This window comes from Herpailurus yagouaroundi, unplaced genomic scaffold (genome assembly GCF_014898765.1).
Source record: "Herpailurus yagouaroundi ecotype Mexico unplaced genomic scaffold, PumYag 569, whole genome shotgun sequence".
NCBI lineage: Eukaryota > Metazoa > Chordata > Mammalia > Carnivora > Felidae > Herpailurus > Herpailurus yagouaroundi.
This window is the reverse complement of record NW_024412786.1, coordinates 3,475,381-3,501,508: the sequence shown is the minus strand read 5'-3', so window position 1 is coordinate 3,501,508 and position 26,128 is coordinate 3,475,381. Positions and strand designations below refer to the sequence as shown.

The following is a 26,128-nucleotide window of genomic DNA, read 5'->3' as shown; positions in this document are numbered from 1 at the left end:
TTGCAGAGAATCAAATTATTCCTTCAATGAATACTGTTAGTCTCTATCTTTTTAAACTTTCCAACTCCACTTATCAGACCAAAGGGTGTATCTATAGCTGTACCAAAGAGTGATGGGTCCATCTTTTCAGAGTAAAAGGGATCAAAGTGGGCACCACCCTCTAAAAAGTGGCACTGGAAGAAAACCAACCTACCCAAAGATTAACAAAGACAAATGCAAGACAAAAGTACTTAGACTTTACTCATAATCTTGTTATTGACCACTTCTCATCTGTAGGAGCTAGTAACTCTTCCCATCCCTAATCCCCTTAACTCGACCAATAGTTTTCTAGGAACTGCTATCTTAATCACTAGCAATTATGTTTTGAGGATAAGAGAGAAATAAAATATTTTAATTGACAGAAAAATGGTAACTGGATTAAATGGAGTAACGCATAAAAGACCAATCACGGGGTTTCACACAGAGCAAACATTTAGTAGTTACAAGTTGTATCCCTACAATTATTTCCATTTTGGCCAACTACCAATTAGAACCAGTATTGTACAAGCTTAAGCAGAAAAATCTGAGAAATCACCCAACTAAAGACCAGATCCTTTTTCTGATCTCCCATCACCACAACCCACCTTTCCAAAAGGCATATGGTAGGTTCTATTTGTTGAGTGAATGATTCTAGAAAATATCCTACATCCAGGCCTACTATGTATGTTAAAACTGGAACCAAGGTACAGACAAAAAAAAAACAAACAAAAAAAACACAGTCTGGAAGACCATCTGTTGAACCGTGGAAGAGGCAGTGGTTCTTCTTTGCACTCACCCCATGCTCATTATTGAACAATCTAAAGCTCGCTGCTGGGTTCTGTTTCTGTGCCAATCATTTGAAAGGCTGTAAGTACAAGTAACAAGGTGCTAGTGGGACCATTCAGGGCACTCTTTGGATTTTAGCACAACTATAAAAATAGATGGTGAGAGGCATCAGAAAGTGTTACTTACTGGCCTAGGGTAGCAGCAGAATGCTGACAGAGCCACAACTTTGTTTTTCCATATGGCACGAAAACTGAAAGCTCATCTCCTATTCCCTCAAATACTTCCTTTTCCTAGAATTCTATCTTGGAAATAAATCAAACTAGATGTATTGACTAAGTGGTTGAAATGGTATTAAGAGGTGGGTGAGGACTTATTTCTCAAGCAAGGAAAGACTGACATCTTGAAACCACGACCAAGTGGTTGGTTTCATTACAAAGGTGGACTAGTGGAAGGAAGTCTTCACTGGAATAAAGCTACCTGCCTGGGTTCTTCCTTTGGCACCTTTAAGACCTATGTACAATTAAAAAAAGTAACTGCAGTGATGTTCACCCAGGGCTGAAATGTCAAACTTTATACCCACCCCTTCTCTTCCAGGGACAAATAAAGAACCCAGACACAAGCCCAAGCAAGAACGCTCTCAAAGCACACATGCCCTAAGTTGAAAAACCATTTATTTCACTGGAAAAAAAAAGTGATCCAACTCTATGTGTCTACCCGCCACAAGCCTTTGGGCCAAAAAGACTCAGGAGCAGTGACACTCTCACCAAGGTCATTCCCAAGTCCAACACCCACCGGAAGCAGGAGGCAGGGAGACAGCACACCCCCCACCACAGTTTCTGCACGCAATGAGGCCTGCTGGGAGAACAGAACATAAATGGGAAACTACAGAAGTATTGAAGAACAGGAAGAACAGGAAAATGGGCAGGAAAGAGGAAAGGAAGAGGTGGTCTGAATTTAGCAAGGTAAATTAAGGTCCACGGTTCCTGAGGGACTGAACGTACAGAGCCGAGAACGTCCCGGAGATGGGGTACCACGAAGGGTGTATTCTCATGCACAACCGCAGCTCGGAATTTCAGCCCACACACATCCCACCTGCAAGAGAGCACAATACAGGGGCTTTACAGCAAAGCTCAAAAGGGCTTCCTACTTAAAACTTCAAAAAACATCTTTACAAAGTCTGGTAACTTGACACTCCTTTTAAGTTTACTTGTACCCATCCCCAGTATCACAATAATCTCTAAAAGTAAATGAGCTTAAAGGCCAGAGAGAAACTGGGAAGGTCAAGCAATCCCAGACTGAGGTCCTTCTCTAAATTAAACAGCAAATATTCTTTGATGAGTGTAGGCAAAGATAATTCATTTCTCTTGATGTTAACATCAGCATTCCTCAGAAAAGGTAATTCCATGTCCCAAATTGTCACTGGAGGGCAGGAAAAAAAAAAAAAAAAAGGTTCCAATTAGCTCTCTGGGGTAAAAGTCAAAAGTATGTTTGAATCTGGGTTTAGCACCAAGGTCCAAGTTAAAAATCATTCAAGGTGTAGTCAAAGTAGCATCAACTGAATAATCTTTAAGACCTGAGGGCATCCAACTCTGCCTAGGGAAGAAACTAAAGAATGTAGTAGAGGGCATATGTAATCTACATATCAAGTCATTCACGTTTCTTTTCCAGCCCTACCAGTGATTTCCTATCCAATAGTCTCTGGCAAGTCACATACCTTCTGCCTTAACTAAAAGATGACAGAATATCACTCACCCTGACACTACAAAATTACAGATCAATGGTAATGTCTGGGACACAATGAGAACTGGGGGTTCCCCCAAAACAAAGGGTATCTGAGAATCATCATTTAATACAACAGCAATCTCAAAACACCTAGAGCCCAAAGCTGGCAAGTATCACAAAGAATATACTCAAGTAGAGCCAAATGGATCATGAGGCTCAAAATGTATAGTATAGGAAAAGCCAGAGGACTCAAGGTAGAGCTGGTTCAAGAGTATTAAATGCCCATAACTAGTGGGAAGATGAAGGGAGTAATTTGCTTAAGGCAAAGCTCCCAACCCTGGTGTTGATTCATATTTATATCACCATATACCTTGAAGAAGCAGAAAGGATGTCCACCAGAACTCTGTGGGACAGTTTAAAAAAAAAAATTGCACAGAGTAAACAGGTTCTTTTATAGGACAGATTCAAAGATAGAGCAATAGGGTGGGCACTCTATTCAGGGAATAAATCTGAGCTGAGTGGAGAAGTTGGATTTGAGTCTATGCCTCAGACTCCTTATTGAAAGCTTTATAAACTAAAAGATACCTTTTCTTCTCTCTGCCCCAACTTACCATCAAAGAAGTTTTTTCTATAAAGCTCATAGGGAGTGAACTGTTCAGGAATGTCAGAAAACGCTGCTTCAAGATTAAGATGATGCCACCTGGATAGTCTTCACAGTAACAGGGACCTGAGCAGTGATGACTAGTTAACTAGTTATGGATTTTATATTACTCTAGGTCATATCAGACCTTTCACATAGCACAAAGCAGAACAGGAAACTTACAAACCTTAATAATGTCACACACCTAGGAATTCAACAAAGGCTCTGAGAAACAGCACACCTCATTCTGAATAAATGGGTCCCAGGTTCAGTTCAATTACAGCACATAGGTGTGATCCAACATTCATCACACCATTCTTCATTTTTCCAGGCACAAATAGCATCAGATTGACTCCCAATACTAGGAGCCCTGGAAAAGTAGCCATGAGGGCTAAGGATGTTTATATATTTCAAAAAGTTAAGTAATTAAGGACTTCCCCTAGTCTCTGCCATGCTAGTAGTAACCTTACCCTAACCCCGCAAAAGCAAGCAAGCAGGGCAGCCTAACTGGAGCCTGTAGGCTGCAGGAGGGATGGCAAAACCAGAACAGGGGACACCCACCGCTCTCACCTCAAGCTTTAAAAAGCTGAATACCGCGCCCGATCCGCATACTGCTCCCGCTCATACCGGGCCATGTCGTACAAGGAATTCCGCGCGGCCGCCGAAGCTTGGGACAACTCACTCTCATGCCCGTAACCGTAGCCCTCTCCAACAGTGGGGACTGGGGCTGTAGCGCGACGCAGGGGGCTCCGATCCCGCCCGTAATATGAAGTGGAAGCTGCAGTAACAGCAGCAGCGGCTGCTGCAGCAGCAGCAGCTGTAGCAGCAGCAGCTCCTGAGGTCGGCAACAGGTGTCTATCGTAGGGATCGAGAGAGGTGGAGGTGAGGTGACTGGCCATGGCTGTGTTCTGGACTTGTGGCAGCTGGGACAGGGTCTGCTCTGCGTAATTATAGGCAGAGGCAGCTGCAGCTGCCACTGCCTCATAGGACCGGGCAGCACGGCAGCGCTTGTAGTAGGCATCGAGCGCTCCGTACGCGTTGTTGTAATACAATGAATCCCCATAGCTCATGGTGTAAGGTGTACGCACTGCTCCATATTGCTCATTATATTGCTCGGTAAAGTCTGCCACTCGGCCAGAACGATCTATCGGACACTCTTTGGACCAGTGCCCCTCTTTCCCGCACCGATAGCAGCCGCTCTGGTCTCCCATCCCGGGCGCAGTCCTAAGCCGGCTGGTGGACAACTGCACGTGCATTCGTTTGCCTTGAAGAAACAGACGCAAGAAGGGTTGCTATCACTCTTAGTCATAGCCCCCGCCCCTACCCCAGACACTGGTCATAGCAATGGCTTTACTTAGACAACACTAATGCAGGATTCCTTGCCAAAAGATTTTTTTTTTAAGTTAAAAAAAAAAAAAAGTCCACTACATAAATTCAATACAATGACCTGTTTAAAGACAAAGATCAGTAAGATGAAGAAATGTTTCAGCTCTAACACTAGTTTAAAGCTTGGGCCAAATAATAAGCACCTCATCCTTTGCCAAGTAACTAGACAAAAACTACCCTGAACAATAGCCCAATGACAAAAGAAACTGTATGAGTGCTCCACAAGATTCTCACATTTCCAATCTTCACCATCAAGACTGATTTCATTAAGCAGGACACTACAAAGGCCAGTTCCCCACTCCAAAAATCAAAGAGAATAAGACCTGAAAGTTACCACTGATAGAGAATATAACCCAGACCTGATCCATGACTGAATGTGATAAGCAAGTTTCAAGATTTGTGGGAAAATCACTCGTGAATTGGGGGAAAAGGGACAATCATATGCACTGAAGGACTGCCTTCCCCTTTAACAGAGTCCTTTAAATTGTTGGTCCTGATATTCATTCTAACAATGATTCTTTACAATCTGACAACTTTAGGGACTTCCTGATAAGGTCTAAGGAAATAGGACAGGCAATTCACAAAATGCCTAAATTTTTAAAAAGATTATGAAAAACATGGAAGAAAAAGGGGAGGGAGATGAGAAAAATGGGGAGAATAACCAGTAGTATTAGTGGATCAATTCATTAACAAGACTAAAGTACTTTTTCTCCTTAAACTAGGGATCTGAAAGATGGTAAGAACACACACTAAATACTACTTTTTGCTGAATATTACAATTTATATTCTAGAAATAAAAAAAATATTACTTCTGAAAACTTAACAAAAGACACTTTTCTGAAGAAACTTAAGGTTTAAATCTTTTCGCAGGAACAGCTTTGACCTAACATGATCTACCAATTTATTGGTAAGCAAAATTCCAGGAAAAACTTCCAATGCAATTGGCTAGTATACCAAAACATGCATATGATAAAGTGAATGGTTACAAGCAGAGGAGAGTCAACAGATAGATCATCTACTCATACAACATTACAGAATCGGTAAATAGAGAATTTCACATGCAAAATTAAAACCCTGGGAAGCTACAGAAGGAAAAGGGAGGTGGAAGGATCAAACTACCCCCAAAAAATCCTGTTGTAAACATTACATCTAAGTGTAGACAGACTGCAAATTAGAAGCTTAGATACACAATTAAGTACTGAAATGCTTTAAAGTGCTCACTATGTCCCTCTGGTTATTTGCCCTCGGGGCCACCTTGGCACCTAACAAAACCAGAGAAAACAGGTGCAACCAAGGAACTAAACAAGCACATTCATGACATTAAGGTCGTTAACTAATGCCCTGATCTAAGGATGCGTCAATTCCAAAACCAGGAAAAGAAACTAAACCTTTAAAAATATCTACAATAGAGATCTTTAAAATGGGCAAACAATAGAGAATACACCCAACACTGAGAAACTGAAAAACCATCTTAATAAATTCCGTTGCTCCATATACACATAGAACTCTACTAGACAATACTAAGGAGAATAACTAATACTAAGTAATGAAAATATAAATAAGCAGAAATAGCACCACAGAGCCTACAGTTCATACTCCAGAGTTATGCATAAGGACAGGTTGTCCTGAGTCAGTACACACTGGTCTCCTGCTACACATGTACCTGCTACAATCAGAAGCTACCACCCACTCTATGACTGGATTGAAGGGGAGAAGAGGGTCCAAAAATTAGGTATTATACCACAAACCCTCCACAAAAGCAGCCTTTGCTCCCAATTAAGTTGTTGGCAGCAAGTTAATTCTCAACTTACCAATTAAAAAAGAAAAACAAACTAGACCTGAGAGACTAGTGACACTTTTCTTTAATAATGCACAGCAATACCCACGACACAGTGCACTGTTAAGTTGGGAGAACGACTGGACCTCCAGCTCTAAGAAAGGTCCAATCTAAGGGAAATAAACACACAAAACAGGAGCAATGACTTAACAAGAGAGTACTCAGAAAAGGAAGCAGTAACTACCTTGTTTGGGCTAAAAAGATTGGAATACAGTTTAAAAATGTAGCAAGGAATTATAGGACTACCCCGTAATTTGGAAATAGTTACAATCAAAGGGAAAAAGCTTTTTTGCTACGGGGGACACAAGGGGATGGTGGGATGGAAGAAAAATTAGCAACTCACCATGGTTACCACACTCACCCTTCCTGATTGCCACTCTTGCCACAGGAGCTCAGAACTCAAACTAAGAAAAGATAAAACTTTCCAAATAAAGCAACAATCCATACCATCACTCATACTGCCCTCTAGGTACACTAACAATCTAGTCAAGGCTCTAAGATAACACTCATCTAAGGGATCTACTCACCAAGGATGTTGAGTCCACCCTCAAACAGTGAAAAGACATTGCCATTATTGCCCCCAAACCCCAATATCCCCTCCTCAGCAACTCCTGAAATCAGACTTTTATTCTGGAGTGACCTCATCCTCAAAACAGAACCTCTTGGTACAAGCATAACTGAAAAGGAACAAGAGCGATAGCCCTTTAAAAACACTAGTTACCTCAACACTAGTTATTTAATAACTAATTACCTTTGCTGGGAAGTTAGGAGTTGGGATGAGGTGGGGGAGCTTACCAGGGATTCTGCTCCCCAAAAGTGTTAAGACGCTTTTGGGTTTGTCAGGTTCCTCATATGTAAAATAAGGCATCATGCTGATACTGGGCTGAGGCAATAAATTCAGAGTGAACCACTAAAATGTGCTCTACTATCAAGAAAAAGGGAAGGAAAAAAAGATAAGTAGGAAAATCAAAGGAAAAGACTTCTGCACTAATAGACATAAAAGCCTTAAGAGTTCCAAACTAAAGCCACGGGTGTTTTCCCAAAGGGACTGGTCTAAGTTAAAGCCTCGAATTCCCATGCATTCTCCATTTTAAGTATATCACCCGCAATGATTCACCATCAGCCAACCAACAGCTCTATGTGTACCCCCAAACCCCTCCCCTTACTTATCCAACCTATTTTCTGCACACAGGCTGTGTTCAGCCCTCTTCCCAAACAGGGTGGTTCACCTTGAAACTCTGTGTTGTCAAGGCCCCTGATGGCCTCCACTGCATCCTCTGCCCGCTCCATGTGCACGAAGGCATAATCTTTCACGATGTCACATTCGATGACTGGACCATACTCCTCAAACTTGGCCCGAAGCTCTTTGTTGGTACAGGTGGGACTGATGTTGCCCACATGCAACTTGGTGGAGGTTTTGCTCTTATTCTTGCTGGCTTCCACATTGATGTTCACCCCATGCAGCTTGTAGTGGTGCAGGTTGCGTATGGCATCCTCGGCCGCCGTCTTGTCCTCTATGTGCACAAAGCCGTAGTTCTTAATGATGTCACATTCCAGCACCTTCCCATACTGCTCGAAGAGTGAGCGGATCTCCTGCTCTGTGGCCTCCCGGGGCAGGTTACCAATAAACAGCTTCACCATCTCGACACAGCCTGTGTAAGAAGAAACAAAATTTCTAACAAAAGACCTTAGGCTCACATCAGTTAAAACAAAAACAAACAAAAAACCCCGGTCACCTCCTTTCACTCTAGCAAATATTTGCAGTTCTCCTCTCTCACACTCCTACCTCCACACAACAATCAAAGGAAAAGTGGAAATAAGGAGGCCTGCCACAATACCGGGTGTAGAACCCTAGAATGATGAGAAAATGTAACAGAAAACTCCTTAGTAGACAAAGGGTTTGATAAGAGTTGGATAGCTTCTAACGAAAATGGAAATGAAAGTGAGAGCATACATACAGCGCTGGGGATACTGGGCTTTTCTATCCACCAGGAGGTCAGAAAACGAAAGGTCTAACTGCAGGCTGCCTGGACTGACTACTGAAATTGTGAATCAGCTCTTCCTCCCGCAACGGAGTAAGTAGCCACCATTTCCGGAAAAGTGGGCCTTATAATAGCTTCATTTTAGGGTTTCCTTTGGAAGCAGTGAACGGGAGACCTGAGCCGGAGAGCAAGGCATGAGGAGACTACAGGAAGTGCAGGAGTGGGGAACGCCTCTGTCGGGGTGCTGTCCTACGAGCTCCTGCGGGATGGGGAAATGCGTGGCCAGAGAAAGGGGCTTCAGACTCATCAGTCAGACAACAATGTCTCATGGCCTAAAAAATTCTCGAAACAGGTTTCAATTTTTCTAAGTCTAAAGGAGCGCGGTAATCTCTATAGAAACCTCAGAGCAGGAAACCGAGCCAAGTCGGGTAGAGGGCAATGTGGGGATAAAGGAAGGTATTCTCGGGGGAGGTCGTGGGGGAAGGGCTGCTTCAGGCTTACCGCGCAATGCCCAGCACCGAGGTCGGCTCTCAGAGACGGGTGCGGAGGCCGTGACCCCACTAGGATACCCCTGAAGCCCAAAGGAGTGAGATAAGAAATTTAAGAGAGAAAAGAGACGCAACGAAGGGGCTCGGAGTCTCTCACCCGCACGGAAACCAGCAGTGGCTCTTCCTCGCGGCGCAGACGCTTCTGACAAAACGCTAAAATGGCGACGGCCGCAGCAGTGACTCTGGGTAGAAGGGGAGGTGAGCCTACCACCGGATTGGCTGCTCGGTAAAGTTAAAGGCAGGCGTTCCCGTGGTTCCTCTTCCTGATTGGTTACCACCAACGCCAATTACCTGAGAGGCCGGGAAGAGGTGGAAACGTCAGTAACCCCTGAGCTTTTACGCGAATGCCAATGAGCGCCTATCTCGCGAAGCCGAAGTCACTGATTGGGTAAGAGGCCGGCGTGAGGGAGGAACTACAAACGTGGGCTTCGCCCGGGTGCGACCCGCCATTAGGCGGAGCGAGCTAAGGCTCCGGTGTGGCGGTCTTTAGCTTCGTGGCGCCAATTTTGTGAAGCTTCCGAAATGTTTCGCCATCAACACGTGCACATCTTGACAATATCCCCCGCTCCATTTTGCCTTCTCCAAATTTTTCCCTCTAAACTCCCAGCCACCACCCCTTCGCAGCCAGGATGCTACGAACGATAGCTTACGCAGACCCAAATGCCAGGTAAGAAAAATAACGATGCGTCCCCACCGGAAGAACCAACCTCCTCCTTTGCCCAAGAATCCACACCGTAGCCGTCGGAGTCCCGGAGCTCCCCCCAGATCAAAACTACTGTCATGGGTGGTGAAAGGAACTCTGGAAACGGTTAATGGGCGCGGCTTCAATTAGGTTATAACGGTCCCAAGTGAGCCCGGTTGGAGGCTGCGTTACTTGGAGGCACTGAGGAGACAAGTTCCCTCAAGGAACCAGCCTCCCGAAGTGGGTCCAAGATGAAGAAACGGTTTCTGTGTGACCACGTAGACTGAAAACACCCCCACCCCACCCTGAGAAAAAACTGGAGCAGCGAAGTTTTTTGTTTTATTTTATTGGGTGCCATGGGCCAGAGCTGTAGGTTTAAACTCCTAGAACCGACCTTAGAGGGAAGAGCCTAATCACATGAAGCTATAAACAAAATACAATCAAAACAGCATTCTCCAGAGCGTCTGGCCTCCCTCATCACATTTTTTCTCATCCTTTGGCTTCTTCACAGAATTCCATCCTCACTGAGCAAGCAATGACCCTTTGCAAGGCAGCTTTTGAGGGAAGTGGGGAAGGTGCTGGATGAAAAGAACATGATAAAAGCAATGAATTCTCTATGAGGAAGGGGATCATGAGTGGAGATGACATAACACACGACCGTCCACAGCAGCCCCAAAGGGGGAGGGAGGGCAGAAAGAGAAAGGAGTTGAAGTTATGGAAATGGGTTTAAAAACCTGACATGACTCAGGAACCAAATGCTGGAAAACCGGTCAAGAACTTACTCTAGAGTGGGAAGAGCAAAGGACCTAAAAACATCAAAATAATACATTTACAGATGTGGTCGACACTAATCTTGGTCCATTTTCATTGTGGATTCTTACATACGGAATCTGAGTAAAGGCAATATAATCAGTGACGAAGAAAATCAATTCTATGTTAGTCAGCTGCATGTGTGTGCCCTTTTGAGGGGGCCGGCATCATGTGGGGTTCACCATTCAATCTGCAGGGAAACTCATCTGGTATAGAAATCCTCTCCGGTCCTTTCAGTTTGATCTTCCAAATTCTGTGTGTCCCAACAGCCCTGGAGATAAACTTTCTTCCAAAATACCAAAGAAGATGAGATCAACTCGCTCTATAAAACTAGGAATCTCTCCAGGTCCAACGCAGAAAGGACTGGGAATATAAATCTCAGGATCACAATCCATGCCAGTTTGCAGATCACAGTACCGCCGCCCCCCCACCCCAGCCCAATCTCATTACTTGATTTACCTTCTGAAAAGCCTTTAAGGTGGACTTATATTTGTTTCATTTTGCAAGCTCATCCAACTGTATAAAGCACATTAAATCATCCCCCTCTTCTTAAAATACACTGCACTGGAAAAATTTCACTTACCCTACCTGATCTGGTTCTTGCCAGAATCTCCTAATCTCTTTAACAACCCCCACTCGCCTCACCCCACTCCCACCCCACCCATACATACTATGCTCCACCCCACTGGCCTTTTTGTTCCAAGTTCATTCAGACTGGAATGTTCTTTCTCCAGGTGCTTCAGTGGCCACCCCATCTAGACATCCTCCTACTCCAAAAGCCTACCCTTGGAACTCCATCCCATGATTTCATGTTATTTTTCCAAATACTTACCATCATTTGAAATCCTATTTGTTCATTCCATTTCTTTCTCCTACCTCCTACCTCCCATCAAATAATTTGTTCGAGGGCAGGGACCTTTTCTTCTTCCTTACTCTATCCTCAGTGTTAGAAATGCACCTGAAACATGGTAGGCACCCAATTATTTGTTGACTAAGTTAACACATGGGTGAATGCAGGAGTTAACTTCTTGGAAACCAAAAGGAGAAATAGCGAGATTTTCAGTCAATATCAGCTTAAGATCATGGACACTTAGTTCTAAAAACAAGCACTTGATTCATATCACCTAGTATACTTTCCAGTCTCCCTCAAACAGAAAAACCAGGTGCCCAAAAGCCAGGGGGTAACCTATGCTACAGCTTTTCATCACCAGGATTACCAGTTTGACAAATGCTGCAAAATGAAGCTTTAGGCAGGAAGACATTTGTGGTTCGACTGTCTCCACACTGATGTTCACCTATCCAACTCTATTTTACTGAGTACTAAAGGAGCTTAATATTCAACCCTTAAGGTTTATAAATTAAAGACATCTGGTCCAAATCTTCTACCACCCCAAGTATGCAAAATAGGATTGAATGCAGTATTTTAAAAGCACCTTGTCCAGGGGCACCTGGGTGGCTCAGTCTAAGGTTAAGCATCTGACTCTTGGCTTTGGCTCAGTTCATGATCTCATGGTGGGTGGGGTTCTTCGGATTTTCTCTCTCCCCCTCTTGCCCCTTCCACACTCTCATTCTCTCTCAAAAATAAATATACTTTAAAAAAAAAATTTTTTTAAAGCACTTTGTCCAGGACACTGTAAATACCATCTTGTTGATTCTTAATTTGCTGATCAGGTTACCAAGCACCTCAAAGGTAAACTGACTTCTTCAAAAAGTCATCTAGAAAGCAGGTATCTGTCATAACCAAGCATAAATATACATTCTGACTGCAGATTTTGAAAAGACAAAAGTGCTTGGAGCCTGGGCTCTTGAAAAGGAAATGAGGGACAAATCCAAACTTAGGGGGGAAACACAGATATCTGTGAAAAACATTCAAATGTGAACAAACAAGCTATTACCTTTCATACCTTTTGGGGTGAGTATGTGTAATTTATACATGTTAATTACTGGCTCCTCTCCAGAAATGAGTACTGGTTTAATAAAAGTTCAAATTAAAACCCAGTATTCTCCAGGAATATTCAGACTGGCCTTCCTTGACTAAGCCAGTCAAGCAAACTTCCTAAGCCTCCAATCCCACTGGCAGCTACACTCTTAGCCTCCCCTTAATGTCTTTGCAGGTTCCCTACCCCTAACCTTTCTTTTCCATACCCAAGGAGAATATGATCCCAGGACACTGAACAGTGTTGCCTGAGACTGGACATGACAAAAACCGGTGTGATCCATGGCCTACTTCGCTCCTAGGTAGCACTCATTTAAAAAATCCACTGCTTCACTGTTGTTCTTATGTACTGCACTCACACCTACATCCACAGTCCTTTGCTCAGCTGTGTGACAGCTCCACCAGGCCACCCCAATCTCCCCAGAATGTCCTAATTCGGGTCTATGAGACGGCTAGCATTTAATAAGCAGTGACTATACATGAGGCCCCACACTTGTCACATGTTCTCATTTGATCCTTCCATGGCATTATAAAGATTACGAGCAAAGTCCTAGACAGACAGTTCAATTCAAAATGACTCAATTCCTTGATCTACTACTTTCTAACCATATGATCTTACGAAAAGTTTCTTAAGGGGCACCTGGGGGGTTCAGTGGTTGAGCGTCCAATTTCAGCTCAGGTCACTATCTCCCAGTTCATGAGTTTGAGTCCCACATTGGGCACGCTGCTGTCAGCCCGTTGGCACAGAGCCCGCTTCCCATCCTCTTTCCCCCTCTCTCTGTCCCTCCCCAACTTGTGCTCTCCCAAAAAAGAATATTTAAAGAAAAATTACTTGATGTACAGCCTTAATTTCTCCATTTAAAAAACAGGTTTAGAAATAATGGCATTTGGGTTGCAATGAAGATTAAATGAAGTTACTGTATGAAAAGCACTTTATCAGTGCTTAGCAAGTGTTCGATAAATGTTTTCATCTATAAAATCTCCATTTTATAGATGAAAAACCTAAGACAGAGTTCCTGACAGGCCCAAGATTACACAACTAAGTGACAGAAACACAATTCAGACTCAGGAAACCTGATTTTAAAGCCAACCCCCCTAGTCATTCTGTGCCAAGTCAATTTTCCATTCAAACAAATCCCATCTCCAGAACATTTTAACTAGTGGAACTGCCCCTTATCTTCCACTACCCTAGCATTGCTTATTAACCGTAACTAGTTCAATGAGGTAGGTCCTGCCTCCCCACATTATAAATTCAAGGTCAGCCCAAGGGCTCAGCTACTTAATACTGTATTTCTGGCACTACAGACACAATATTTCAAATGATTTACACTATGTTTGAAGTAATTTTAAGAACTACCCCCCGCCCCCAGAAAACTTGATTCTACCCTTCATGATCTAAAGGTAACTATAATTTAGGTGAATATAAATTTTTCACTTGCTTTACATCTTATCTTCTCTATTACCCAAACTTTGATTACATATCATACCAGTCCATAAATCTAGGAAATTATTTTCACTATAACCCAAGTCATCCCCTATTAAGGTCAGCTTACTTGGCTTGATAGGACAAAATGACTGGAGAACCACCAGTCTATACACAGACTTTGGCCAAGCTTAACTGATGGGCAGGACTAGAAAAGCAGCCTACCCAGAGGGTGACCACTGAAGGATACTTCCATTACCTCCACTAGAAGGGATGGGGTCCCAGGCCTACCCCAGACAGAATGTGAAACAAGGTCCAAACCTCAGAAGAGAATAGGCTGACAAGGCTAGAAGCCTCTATGTGGTCTCATTCCAGGAATAAATCATCTTTAACTTCTCCAATGAAGGTCAAGTTGTAGAGGTGATAGATGCAGGAGTGCAAAACCTGGGAGTCCATATTCCCCACCCTCTTATCCCAAAACACCCATTAAATGTATGTCCTCCCATTCATTCAACCCAACCATCTCCAAGTTATAGGACCCAAGAACTCAGAAATCCACAAAAAGCAAAGTATGAAGAGTGGGCTACAGGATTAACACAGGTGGCATAATTTAAATAAAAGAGAAAGAAGGAAATTTTAAAACAATCTGCAAGAAAGAAGAGAATGACAAATGATTTAGCTTTGTAACCTCTTCTGCTTGAACAACGAAAACCTTGAGGGCTGAGGCAGCAAAGGCATCAGGACCTAAAGATGTTAGGCAGTTAAGAGTGATCATCTAGGCCACATCACTCTGAAGAACTTGGGCTGCAATAAAGAACATCAACACTGGCCCCAAGAGCACATTAAGCTGTTTTTCACAGGAACCATAGGATTGGAATAGTGGCAGAACCCTCACACTGGAGAAAGGAAAACAGAAAGCATATGACAAAGAAATATTACAAATGCACAGGCCACAATCACAGCCCTGTAATCAACCAACCCCTCTACTTTCCAGAGTAATAACCAGAGCTAAGTTTGTTAGCTTGGTCCTCAGATCACCCCACCCTCCCTGCAGAAGTGACAAGAAACCTATGACTCCCCCCTCCCAGTCCTTCAAAGAAATGAAAAGGAGCAGCAAAGCACCTGGAGGTAAAGCAGTGAGCAGAAAGAGCAAGGAAAGAGCTATGGCCCCAGTACCCCACCCCCAAAGATTACCCCAGTTAGCATCCACAAGAGCTCATTCTTATAAAGATCATATGTTTTGCCCACTGGGCAGAGGGAAGGGAACACTTGGGGCAAACTCCTCTGTCACAAGGCAAGTTCCCAAGGAACCAGTGAAAGGCAGAAAAGAACCCACCTGAACTCCACTTGATTGACACACACAATTCCCCAAAACCACCTTGCCCCAAAAGGCTCCCAAATCAAATCTCTAAAGCCCCCTTTCACAAAGGAACAGCAGTAGGTTCCTACCCAACCAGTCTTCTGTTCACTCATTTATTGGTGAACCCAAGCCTCCATTTTGTCCCTGGCTGGAACTTTTTTTTTTTTTTTTTTTTTTTTTTTTGCCCAGGTCCTCTCAACCCCAGTCCCAGAATAAAAGTACAGAAAGAATCTTCAATTTCTCACTCTATCCCAGCATCCCTACTTGGGTTATGCTTGTACCTCACCCCCCTTTCCAGTCTGTGAGGACACCTTCAAATATAAATCCAGGAAGAAAACATCTGGAAACCCTAACAAATGGAGACGGGGGAAGTCTCAGGGAACTGATGGCAGAAGTTGGCAGGACGCAGGAAGGACACTCCATGGTGATGTTCAACAGGCGAAATACCAGGTTTATGGCCATATCCCCCATACCTGCTTCCAATCGTCCCTGCTCCTCCTCTCTCCAACCACAGGGAAGAACCAGACAGACACCACCCTTACCCCACTACTGGCTCCTTTCCGGGTCCCAGCTCCAGCACTCACTCAAGCCCACTGCCTGAAGGATCCACTAGCCTTATAAGCACCAAAGCAGTCCATTTCCCCACTTCTCACTTGAGAAGCCATACCCCAGAACCATCCTGCTTGGAGCACAGGTTGTTTCCGAATTGGAGATAAATCAGGGGGAAATGGGCAAATAAACTTACTGCACTTGGTGTGGTTAATTCAACTTAAGGGCTGAGGAAGTCCGAGCAACTTGGTCTGGACTCTCCAGTCCTAAAGATGGCAGACTAACGGGACGACGATGACCTAAATCCCTCTGGGCAGCAGGGAAATCACTAGTTCCCACATTCAAACCCCTTTCCTCATCTGCCCTGGATTCTCCAGCTGCCTTTCCTTTAGCTGTCATGTCTTCCTGGATGTCAAACTGGCTTCTCTGAAACTGAGTGCAATCAAGACAATGACAACCAGGTTTCCAAACTGCAAATTGCCCCAAGTTTTATTTGTAGTCCATACAAAAGGGAAAAAAAATTAAGGTTTTCTAACACCACCTACTTGGGGAGATGGGGATGTGGGACTGTGCCACTCAGCATCAGCTAGAACATCAGGGGGTCAGTAGGGATTTGGACATATACCGACCGTCCCGACAGGAACTCAGTCTCAACACAGTCTATAGTGGGACAAAGTCAGGGCCCCCTGGACTGCTGGCACACTGGCGCACAGGAAATGGTTAAGCTAACCTTTTCCTGGCCTCCCTCACATCTAAAAAGAAAAAGGCGCCGCCGACCTCAGTTGCAGGTTGCTTCCCCATCCAGACGACCTTAAATATCGCGCACAAAAATAAAAGGGAGCCAGGAAAAAATAAAAACATAAAAGAAATTCCCATCCTGGGGAGATGGGAGGCAGGGGAGAGGGGAAACCGCAGATCTAGAGCCAGTAGCAAGATTTGCTGCTGAGGCGAAGGAACAAAGTAGGTTACTGCCGAACACTCAAAAGGATCATCTCCTGGGGAAGGCCCACAGGGTAGAGGGGATGAAAAACCGCAAACGGGAGAGGTATGGGCCAGTGGTTATAACCTGGGCCTGCACCCTACCCGACCTCTCCTCTCCTTCCCTCCCTGTGGTGCCCCATGCCAGGATGGCCCTACATGCGGCGCTGGTAGCCAGAGTGCATCTGAGCTGCCCGCAGGTAATCATTATAGGAGCCCGAATAGCGTGCGTAATCGGAATGGGCATCGGGCAGGCGACGGTAATCCAGCGAGGACTTTGTCGGCGAGCGGCGGAACGAAAGCTGCGACTCTGATAAACGGCGGTAATCAGAGAGCTCGGCTAAACGCCGGTCGGAACCATACCTAGTCGAGAGAAGAAGACAGTTGGTGAATGAGACAATTGAGGGGAGGGCTCCAGGTGGGCATGGGGGAGATGCCAATGGGGATAGGGAGGGTGTGATCAGATTGGTCTCCAACAAACAAGATTTTGTCCGAAGGCTCATCACCCTATCCAGGGCAAGAAATCAAGCCTGGTTCAACCAGTGGGAAACCAAGCCCACCACTGAAGCCCTCCCTTCTCAACTGGCCAAGGTAGATTTTGGTCTACATTCCCAAACCACAAACAAATTATCCCCACCCTGGGCCCTACACAGAAAGACCTTGGTTGTTTATCAACAGAACGGCGGACGAAAGCAAGGTCCCCAACTTCCCAAAGAGTGGACGCACCTCATACACCTTGCCTTCAGCCAGTGAGTGCCAAAGGGACTATTTCAAACCCACCCTACCAAAGCCAGGACAACCACATAACAGGCTTAAGGATCCTTGAGACGGTGGGAAAGGCTATGGGCCACAATCTTGCAGGCAGTAGCTCCAATGGCACTTGGGGTAGCCTAGAGAGGTGACACTTTTCCCAGCCTGACTAGCTGGTACCACCCCAGGCTGAGCACTAATGCTCCACCTGAACCCTGGTGATCAAAAAAGTTTACAGACATCACCCCCCTCGGCCTTTGGACATCCCATGGGAGTAGATGAGAGAAGACCAAAGGAGGGGCCAATGGCTCCAGTTTCCCTCCCATGCCAACCTCAGCCCCTTGCCCTAAGCCCCAGCTGGGGGCAGAGGCGGGGGGGCATACAGTACCTTTTCGACATGGCGACAGCCTTTTTGTAGGGATCGTCGTAGCTGGCCCGGGGTGGGGAGAGACGGGTACGCTCATAGGGCGGCGGGGTGCTGTTGGCGTTGGCAACGGCCCCCTGGGACATGGACAGGTAGGCTGCAGACGGCTGACCTGCCCCATCGTAGGCATTGCCCGGCTGGCCACGGTAGGAGGCAGCAGCCTGGGGATGCTGCTGGGCAGCATAGGAAGCAGCCAATGAGGCTGACGACTGAGCGCGGTACGGAGCTGCCAGGGTGGCAGAAGGCTGGGCCCCATAGGCAGCTGCAGCACCATAGGAGCCAGTGGCCGCAGCAGCTGACTGAGCCCCATAGGAGCCTGACAGGCCCATTGATGCTTGAGCCCCATAACTATTCAGCTGGGTCTGAACAACCGGCTGGGCCCCATAGGAGCCAGCCATTGGGGTAGTGGCTTGTGCAGCATAGGCAGCTGGTTGGCTGGCATAGGCAGCAGCTGTAGCTGGCTGTGCCACATAGGCAGCCGGCTGGGAAGAGTAGGAAGCAGCCTGCTGTGCAGCATACGGGGCAGACTGGGCATTGTAAGAGGCCGAGGGCTGGGCATTGTAAGAAGCTGCCTGGGCCCCATAAGCAAGTGAGGAGGCTGCAGACTGGGCTCCATAGGAGGCTGCCTGGGCCCCATAGGAGCCTAGGGAGGAAGCTGCTCCCTGGGTGTTGTAAGAGGAGGCAGCCGCACGAACCCCATAGGAGGAGGCAGCCTGCGCGCCATAAGAGGATGGCTGGTTACCATAGGAGGCAAGGGAGGAACCCTGAGCCCCATAGGAGTTGAGCGAGGAAGCCGCAGCTGGCTGACCCCCATAGGAGGAGAGGGCTGAGGCCGAGGGCTGAGCTCCACCATATGGGCCAAGCGAGGAAGCTGCAGCAGACTGGGAGCTAGGACTAGCCAGCTGGCCCCTGTATGGGGCCCCAAGGGAGACAGAGGGCTGAGCGCGGTAAGAGGCTGCCTGGGCTGTCATGGGCTGAGTCCGATAGCCGACACCCAAAGAGGCAGATGGCTGGGCCCTGTAGGCAGCTCCCAACGACACTGAGGGCTGGGCCCGGTAGGTGGCTGGCTGGGCCGTCAGAGGAGCCACATAGGAGGCTCGGGGAGGTGAACGGCGCAGGGGGCTGCGGTCGCGACCAAAGAAGGGTGGTGTGGGCTGACGGGCTTGCCCATCAAAGCCACCAGTGCTGTTGCCAAAAGCCTGCTGGTAGTCGAAGGTGGCAGAGAAGCCACCAGTTCCAGGGAATGCCGTATCCCCAGCCCCTGGTTTCTTGGTCTTGTCCCCAGACTGGATAGCCAGGCCGGGCCCCTTCTTCTGACCCTTGGTTGAGAGTTCCACGTTGATGCGCTTGCCCTTCACTTCTTTGCCGTTGAGCTGCGCGATGGCGGCTTTGGCATCTGCTTCCTTCTCCATGTGAACAAACGCGTAGTCTGATAAAGCAGCAGACAGAGGGTTAGCGATTAGGGGGGCAGGGCATGCTACCTGATGGGTCCCAAACTGGACACACAACAGCACCCAGCTGTTGCCAGCTACCTCCAGGCCTCCAAACCCTCCTCTCCAGGAGTAGGTCATAAAACATGGTTCCCACATAACAAAGCTTCTGTCTCAAGTGGTCACCTTTCCCTACGTGTTCTCCCTATTCTCCCATTTCCCCCGCCACATCACTCAACTCAACTCTCTGGTGAGAGAAGAGCAAAGATGAACAGCAACACAGGATAAAAATCTTCACAGCTCTCATGAGTGTAAATAAACCACCAGACAAAACACAGAAAGGGTTCCTGGATCACTCAATTATTTAGCATTCTCTAACCTAAGGTCACCAAACACTATTGCTCACCTTTGAAGCTTAACTCTGAAATACTGGAAATGACCACTTATGTCTTGGCATGACCCATATCTCAGCCCAGGGTCCAACTAAATCAAGAAAATTAGAGTGCAGTGCACAGTTCATTAACGTTCTCCAATGTGATCTCTCCTTTTTTTTTTTTTTTTTTTTTCAGAGTACTTCTGTTCTCAAAGTACTTCCATGCATAGGCCTTCATTTGGGCCTCACAACAATCCTGTGAGGTACGCAGAGCAAAGCATCATTATCTCCATCTTACAGGTGGACAAATGTGCTCAGAGAATTTGTACGGCTTGCTCTAAATCAAAATGTCTTGAAGCCAGGAACAGAATCCCAGCTCTTCCTTGCCCTTTCACTACACCAGTCTATCCCTGAGACGTCAATATATAAAGCAAGACCATATTAACACAACAAGAAATTCAAACTTACAAAAGGAGAAGCTGGAACTCATGTAAGCCAATGAGGCGTGGGAATGGAAACCGAGCCTCTTGGCTGAGATCAGGCCCAAGCCTCTATCCCCCAGGCTACGTTATATCCTCTGCTGGTTCCTCTTCAAAGTACAGACGTATACCTTACCCCCTTGGGCTCCTGTTCACAGAACAGACAGTTTACAGGAAAGATCTTGTTTCTTAAGCTTCAAGGTGAGAAACTGCAGTAAGTGCAGCTTGCAGGCTCTCCTAAATAGGTTACCCCTGAAGTCCTCATTCAGGATTTGAATGAACTGTGGTGGAATATAAGCGTAAGATAGGATGTTGATCTCAAAGTCCTACTCATCTACCACACAGGAGAAAATTTTAGAAAGGGGAGTGGGAAGAAATTCTTATTCATGTCCAAAATCACATATCACAATGGTACAAGCAAGATCTGAAAAACAATGACAAGACCATGCTCATGGCAAATAAGGCCATGCACTTAAACCCATCTGGATCCATGGCTACTTAAGTACCAAGTACCAAGATACCATCTCACATCAATTTAGGAAATGAAAAACTACCTAGATGAAATCACCAGGTTCCATTCCTGCAGATAACAAATCCTTTTAAACTACCTCTAAACAAGCATCGTAATTTCTAGATTCATACTGGGATGCCCTCTCTGGCTGCTCCCAGAAAGCAAGTCATTTTTCTTCTTGTGAGGCAATGCTACCAACCTGCTTCTCATAGAAATGAAAAAATAATCAACAAGGCATAAATCAGAAGTATGGTATGCAAAAGGAATCCTTGGTTAGGCACTTAAAAGCCTCAATTATAGATCCAGATATCGCTGAGTTAGCAAATCTGTCCTACCCACCTCCAAGTTAGGAGATTCAAATAAGAAGATAAAAGCACCTTGTAAAATATAAATAGCTATATGATAACGAAGAATTATGACGATTATTCAGGCCTAGGAATAACCATAGGCGTCACTCCCTACAGAATATTATCTTTTATCTCTAATAATAAAAAACAAAAGCTACCATACCATTTATACATGCAAACTTGGAACCTGCCAGAGAGGATTAAAAAACAAAATCAACTATCACAACTCTCAGTCCTCACACCCCCATGGTTAGAACCTGATTCCTTACCTGCCAATTAAGGCAAAAGTGTTCCTTTCAGCCTAGCCACAGAGTACTAGAACTGTCTTATGATCTCTCATCTCCACTTTGGGTAGAGGGAGTTAAAAATAGCTACTGGTGGTCAGTGATGTCTTTAAAAGCAGAGACTGAGCTGACCCTCCAGAGAATGCAAGGACAAACAAAAAGTGGGAGCTTGTAGGCAGATTAAGAGAAATGGAAAAAAACCCTCCAGGCAGTGTAAGAGACTATTAATGAATGATATTATAGTCCTGGCTAAACTATCTACAAATTCCTGAAACCGGAACAAACTAGGGGAAAAAAAACACCCAACAAAAACAACAACAACTTCAAAGGGTTTACAAGAGCAACAGGACATCCCACTGTCTACTCCCTACCTTAGCCAGGTTTTATTAAGAAACCAACCAAGTTGAAATTTGAAAACTGAGATTTCACATGTACAATTTCAATTTACCACCCAGAGGAGTTCTAGAAACTGATTTTTTTAAAAGCCCTCAAATACAATTATAACCAATTTACATCAAAATGTTCCTAATCCTGACATTAAAGAGAAGTGTGACTTAGTGATCCAGCTGACTCAATTGTATCAGGGTTAACCCTGTTACAGCCAGAAGCCAAAATCAACACCTAACCCTATCAAAGATGCCCAGGAATCCAATTACTCCTAGGACGATGAAAAACCAGAAACCTAGAGAACTCTGCCTGGAAAGCTAGTTTAAGAAACAGTAACCTGTGAAGGAAATCCACTGCATTTAAAGGCACTAGAGCAAGCAATGTTTTACAGAGATCACTTATTGGTCTGGTGGCATCGCAATTCCTCTAGAACCAAAGTTAAGAGAATCCAGAGTGGCGCCTCAGTGTCTCAGTCAATTAAGCATCCATCTCTTGATTTGGGCAGTAAAAGGAGTTTTCCTATCCTGAGAAAAATTAAAAACCTCTAACTTTACCCTACAGATTTGTGTATAGGAGGAAAAAATGGCCACCCACCAAGAAAAAAAAAAAAAAAAAGAGGAAACAGTTTCCTCTTCTGCCTTTCACACCTCCCCTGAAGCCTAAATGGTTCCTAAAGCTGTCAGCAACTCTCATACTTCATCTTTGAACACCCAATAGCCGTGGAGAGTGGTTACAATCCACTGTTGCCACGGAGATTTTTGCTTCATAAATCAAATCACATAGAAGCTTCAGGGGTAACCAAGCAACTATGTTTTTCCCCTATGAAATGAAATAGAACTGGTTGTCTTATGCAACCTTTAGCTTCTGTGCTTTTCAAAGACCTGACAGCCAACACCAGAGGACTCGATCATCGAATGCCCATTCCCAACCCAAGAAATGCGTTTTTATAGAGCCAGAGCCAGTCTCTTCTGCTACATTCCCAACTTAAAAGCCACACTTTCTTTCACCCCAGAGAAATAGAAAAGCATCAGTGGAGGACAAGACAGTCAAATCTTTCCCAAAGTCTCTCACATCAAAGTATAGCAGAAGCTCTGTTACTTACCAGGATAACCACAAATAACAACCAACCACTACTGAGGAAGTTTAACACATTTCTGGGTGTTTACAAAAGAACAAAATAGACAAAACTTTCACTCGGAGTCAGCCAAGAGTTCTACAAACCACATGCAGTTATACACTTCACCCTCCCCGCCACTGTCACTTGCTATCAGTCCAGAGCGAATCCAGGCAAATTTTCAGTTTCCTCTACCACCTGAAAGCAAGTTTCTTGACCAATGAGTTCCATGGAGACTGTCCCCCTCAGATGTTAGTTTCTAGACTCCCAATCTAGTAGCCACCTTGCCTAAGAACCGCAAAAGAAATGTGGTAGGTCAATTAAACACAGAACTGTCATCAGGAGTCATGTACCCCCACTGGTTTCCTGGCCAGATGCCCAATCTGGAGTCCTTCCTACTCTTTAAACAAAGCAAAAATCAATGCACCATACAGCCTGCCTTAAGAGCACCCAGCAGGAAAGCCCGATTCCGGAGTCGTGGACTGGCATAACCTGAGTTGAGGAAAATAGAATGCAGTATTAATGCAGAACAAGAACTGCTCTTAGTAGTGGAGACTACAACCCTTTACGCTTCCCCAGCTGCAGAAAGGACAAGGAATGGCCCCCAAAATATGCCTTATTAGGACAGCAAATGAAGTGTCTTGGTGGAAAAAGGCACCTGCACCCATTTAGTTCCTATCCCCAAAACTTTTCAGAGTATGGGTAGGTATGAATTCAACACCAGGAGTAGGGCATCAGATACTCCCCCAGGTTGCATCCTTGAAGATGGCAGGGCAAAGTTAATTCTGATCTGTTCACAAGAGGAACAGAGACTGGCCACATACACAAGGACGATCCCACCAAACCTTGCCAACATAAAATAAAAAGAACTTACAGGATAGGAACCTAGACTACAAAAAAAGTCAACTGGGTCCCAAAAAGGAAGCCAGACCTAGATTACAGTGATACATTTTCCTCAAAGAAAAGGCAAACTGGGGATCTGCCCTAAGAATTAGACTACTCCAGCAAAGCCGATGAACAAGTAAATTTGTTTAGCCAATGTTTAACGAAGACCTCTCACACACCCCTCTCCAAGTCCCCCTCAGCCACAGAGTATATGCCCCCTTGCAAAATCACCAAGTTATAAAAGAACACTGCCCTGAGGGCATGGGCTTGCAAGTAAAGGCTAAAGAGAAGAGGCCTTCATAAAACAAGCCTCCTTCCCCATTCAAAAGGTCGGGGTTTTCAGTTTATATATATCTGTATCTATAGTGGGATATAAATATCTAGATATAGATATATAGATATAGATATATACATATAAAATCGATCCCAAGGGAAAAAAAAAAAAAACAAACCCAAGTTTGAGGGACTTGGAATACAGCGTTGCCACGCCTAACCCACCTAACAATGTTGAAAGGCCAAAGTGGTTCGGAAGGGGTCCCTCCTGTACCCACGAGTAACTATATACCCATGAGTAGACCCATGCCACACAATGCTAAAAAATCCCAGCCCGAGAAACGTCCAAGGGCCCCGTTACCTTCCGCTCGGGAGCATTCATCGGCAGGGAACACGAGGGTGGCCTTGGGGCGTCAGCCCCCACCTTTTCCCTCTTCCCTTGCTCTGACCGACGTCTGGAGAGGAAGTGGGGAAGTGGCGAAATCTTCCCCGCTCCATGATCCGGCTTGTGCCCGTCACTTCCCAATTTCCGCTCGGTGCCAGGCCCAGGAGACCAGTAGAAGGCGCGCCCCCGGTATACTCGCAAGTCTCTCAGGCGCGTCCCCGGCCCCGTAGCTCGGCTCACAGTGGCCGCCGAACCCACCCAGAGCCACTTCCTCCTATCTGGAGAATGGTGCCTGGACCGCAGGGAAGGAGGGTGGCTCTACCCATCGCGCCCCCAACACCTCCGGCCTCGCTCCCGCGACTTCCCCACCCTCCCCAACCGCGCGGTGACCGACCCCCGGGAAAGGGGCGTGGCTAACAAGCAGAGTGCCCAGAGCGCGCCCGCGCCCGCGCCCGCGCCCCCGCCCCCGCTCGCCTCCGCGTTACCTTTCACCACGTCACACTCGATGACGCGTCCGCGGCGCTCGAAGAGGCTGCGCAATTCCTGGCTCGTGCACGCAGCCGACACATTGCCCACGAAAATCTTCCAAGTGTTAAGAGGCCGTGGGCGCGACATCTCCACCACGAGCGCGCGCCCAGGCCGCAGCTCGTGGCCGTGCAGGGCCTCGATGGCGCGCAGCGCGCCTGCATTCTCGCGCATGTGCACGAAGGCGAACTGTTTCATGACGGCGCAGCTCATGACCGTGCCGTAGGGCGCGAAGAGGGCTGCTAGCTCCTCTGGCGTTGTATCTGCCCCATCGACGTTTCCCACGAATATCTTCATTTTGCCGCCGCAGCCGCCTTCCCGGGGAGCCGGGACCTCTCCTCCAGCGACAGGCAAGACGTCCGACCGGCCGGCAGTCCTCCCCAGGAATGGCTGGCGACCGAGAACCCCGCCGCGCAGGCGCTCTGACCAAGCCAATCGGGGCCCGCATCCCGCGCGACCCGCAGCCAATCAGAGAAGCTTAAAGAAGATGCGCTCAGGCGCAGCCAATCCCAGAGGGTCTGGAGCCCGCTTGTTAGCCGAGGGGGCGGGAAAGGGACGGCGGCGCGCGACCAACCGCCACTGCCGGGGGGAGGGGGAAAAGAAGGGTTGGAGAAGGGGGAATGCGCGCGGGGAACGTCGGCGGCCTAGAGGCCTACTCGGTGAGACGGCCTCTGGCCCGGGTGGGGCAGGGATCGGCGGACCCAAGGAAAAACTTTGTTCAGCCGGAAGTCAGAGCTCCTCCCATTCTGACTGCCTAGGCCAAACCCGCGCCTGGAGGTGGCAACGAGCTTGTCCACGAGAGGGTCGGGCCTGGCGGAAGAAACCAGGACAGCCGCCTTCGGTCAGCTAACTGTCCCCTCCGAGACTGCTGGGCTGTCTGAGGGGGCCTGAGAGGCATTTGCCCCGGAGGACCCTCGTGCTATTAATTCATTCTTTGGAAACACATTCCCTGATGTTGCTGAGGTCCTAGAAGTAGATGGAGAGTGAAAAATCAGAGTTTGGCAGAGGCCTTTGTGGCATTTTCAAAAGAGGAATAATGAGTTGTATCTCCCTTGGTGTGCGCTTGAAATTATCCACAATAAAAAGTTTAGTGAAACAATATTGGGTCAAAAGAATGGTCCCTGAGGGGACAAAAGTTGAACCTTTATAGAAAACAGAAAATTCAAAACCAACAGATGTATGCAAAAAAAAAGTATTTTGCATAGCAGAAGAGAAAAACAAATCCGTGTGCCAAACTCAGGAAAATATTTGCCTACATGTTCATGCTACAAATTTTTTGAGCACCTACCAAGTGGGCAGCACCA

The 26,128-nt window shown here is 46.3% G+C and overlaps 2 protein-coding genes across 6 annotated transcripts; both read right to left on the bottom strand.

Moving 5' to 3' along the window:
- Positions 1 to 1,458: 1,458 nt before the first annotated feature.
- Positions 1,459 to 9,123, bottom strand: RBM4 (RNA binding motif protein 4). 2 transcript variants are annotated; one of them, XM_040465819.1, is made up of 4 exons: positions 9,017 to 9,123; positions 7,619 to 8,041; positions 3,737 to 4,430; positions 1,459 to 1,896 (listed from the first exon to the last, which is right to left on the bottom strand). In XM_040465819.1, exons 2-3 carry the CDS (start codon positions 8,028 to 8,030, stop codon positions 3,745 to 3,747), a joined length of 1,098 nt encoding a protein of 365 aa, XP_040321753.1. In that variant the 5' UTR covers positions 8,031 to 8,041; positions 9,017 to 9,123; the 3' UTR covers positions 1,459 to 1,896; positions 3,737 to 3,744. The 2 variants fall into 2 exon arrangements, with proteins under 2 accessions (XP_040321753.1, XP_040321754.1); XM_040465820.1 differs by lacking the exon at positions 3,737 to 4,430.
- On the bottom strand, positions 9,099 to 25,229 carry RBM14 (RNA binding motif protein 14). Of its 4 annotated transcripts, none has more exons than XM_040465814.1 (3): positions 24,785 to 25,229; positions 17,796 to 19,260; positions 16,142 to 17,020 (listed from the first exon to the last, which is right to left on the bottom strand). In XM_040465814.1, exons 1-3 carry the CDS (start codon positions 25,119 to 25,121, stop codon positions 16,813 to 16,815), a joined length of 2,010 nt encoding a protein of 669 aa, XP_040321748.1. In that variant the 5' UTR covers positions 25,122 to 25,229; the 3' UTR covers positions 16,142 to 16,812. The 4 variants fall into 4 exon arrangements, with proteins under 4 accessions (XP_040321752.1, XP_040321748.1, XP_040321750.1 ...); XM_040465816.1 differs by lacking the exon at positions 24,785 to 25,229 and adding an exon at positions 24,276 to 24,637; XM_040465817.1 differs by having other exon boundaries at positions 16,878 to 17,020; positions 19,150 to 19,260.
- Positions 25,230 to 26,128: the final 899 nt, after the last annotated feature.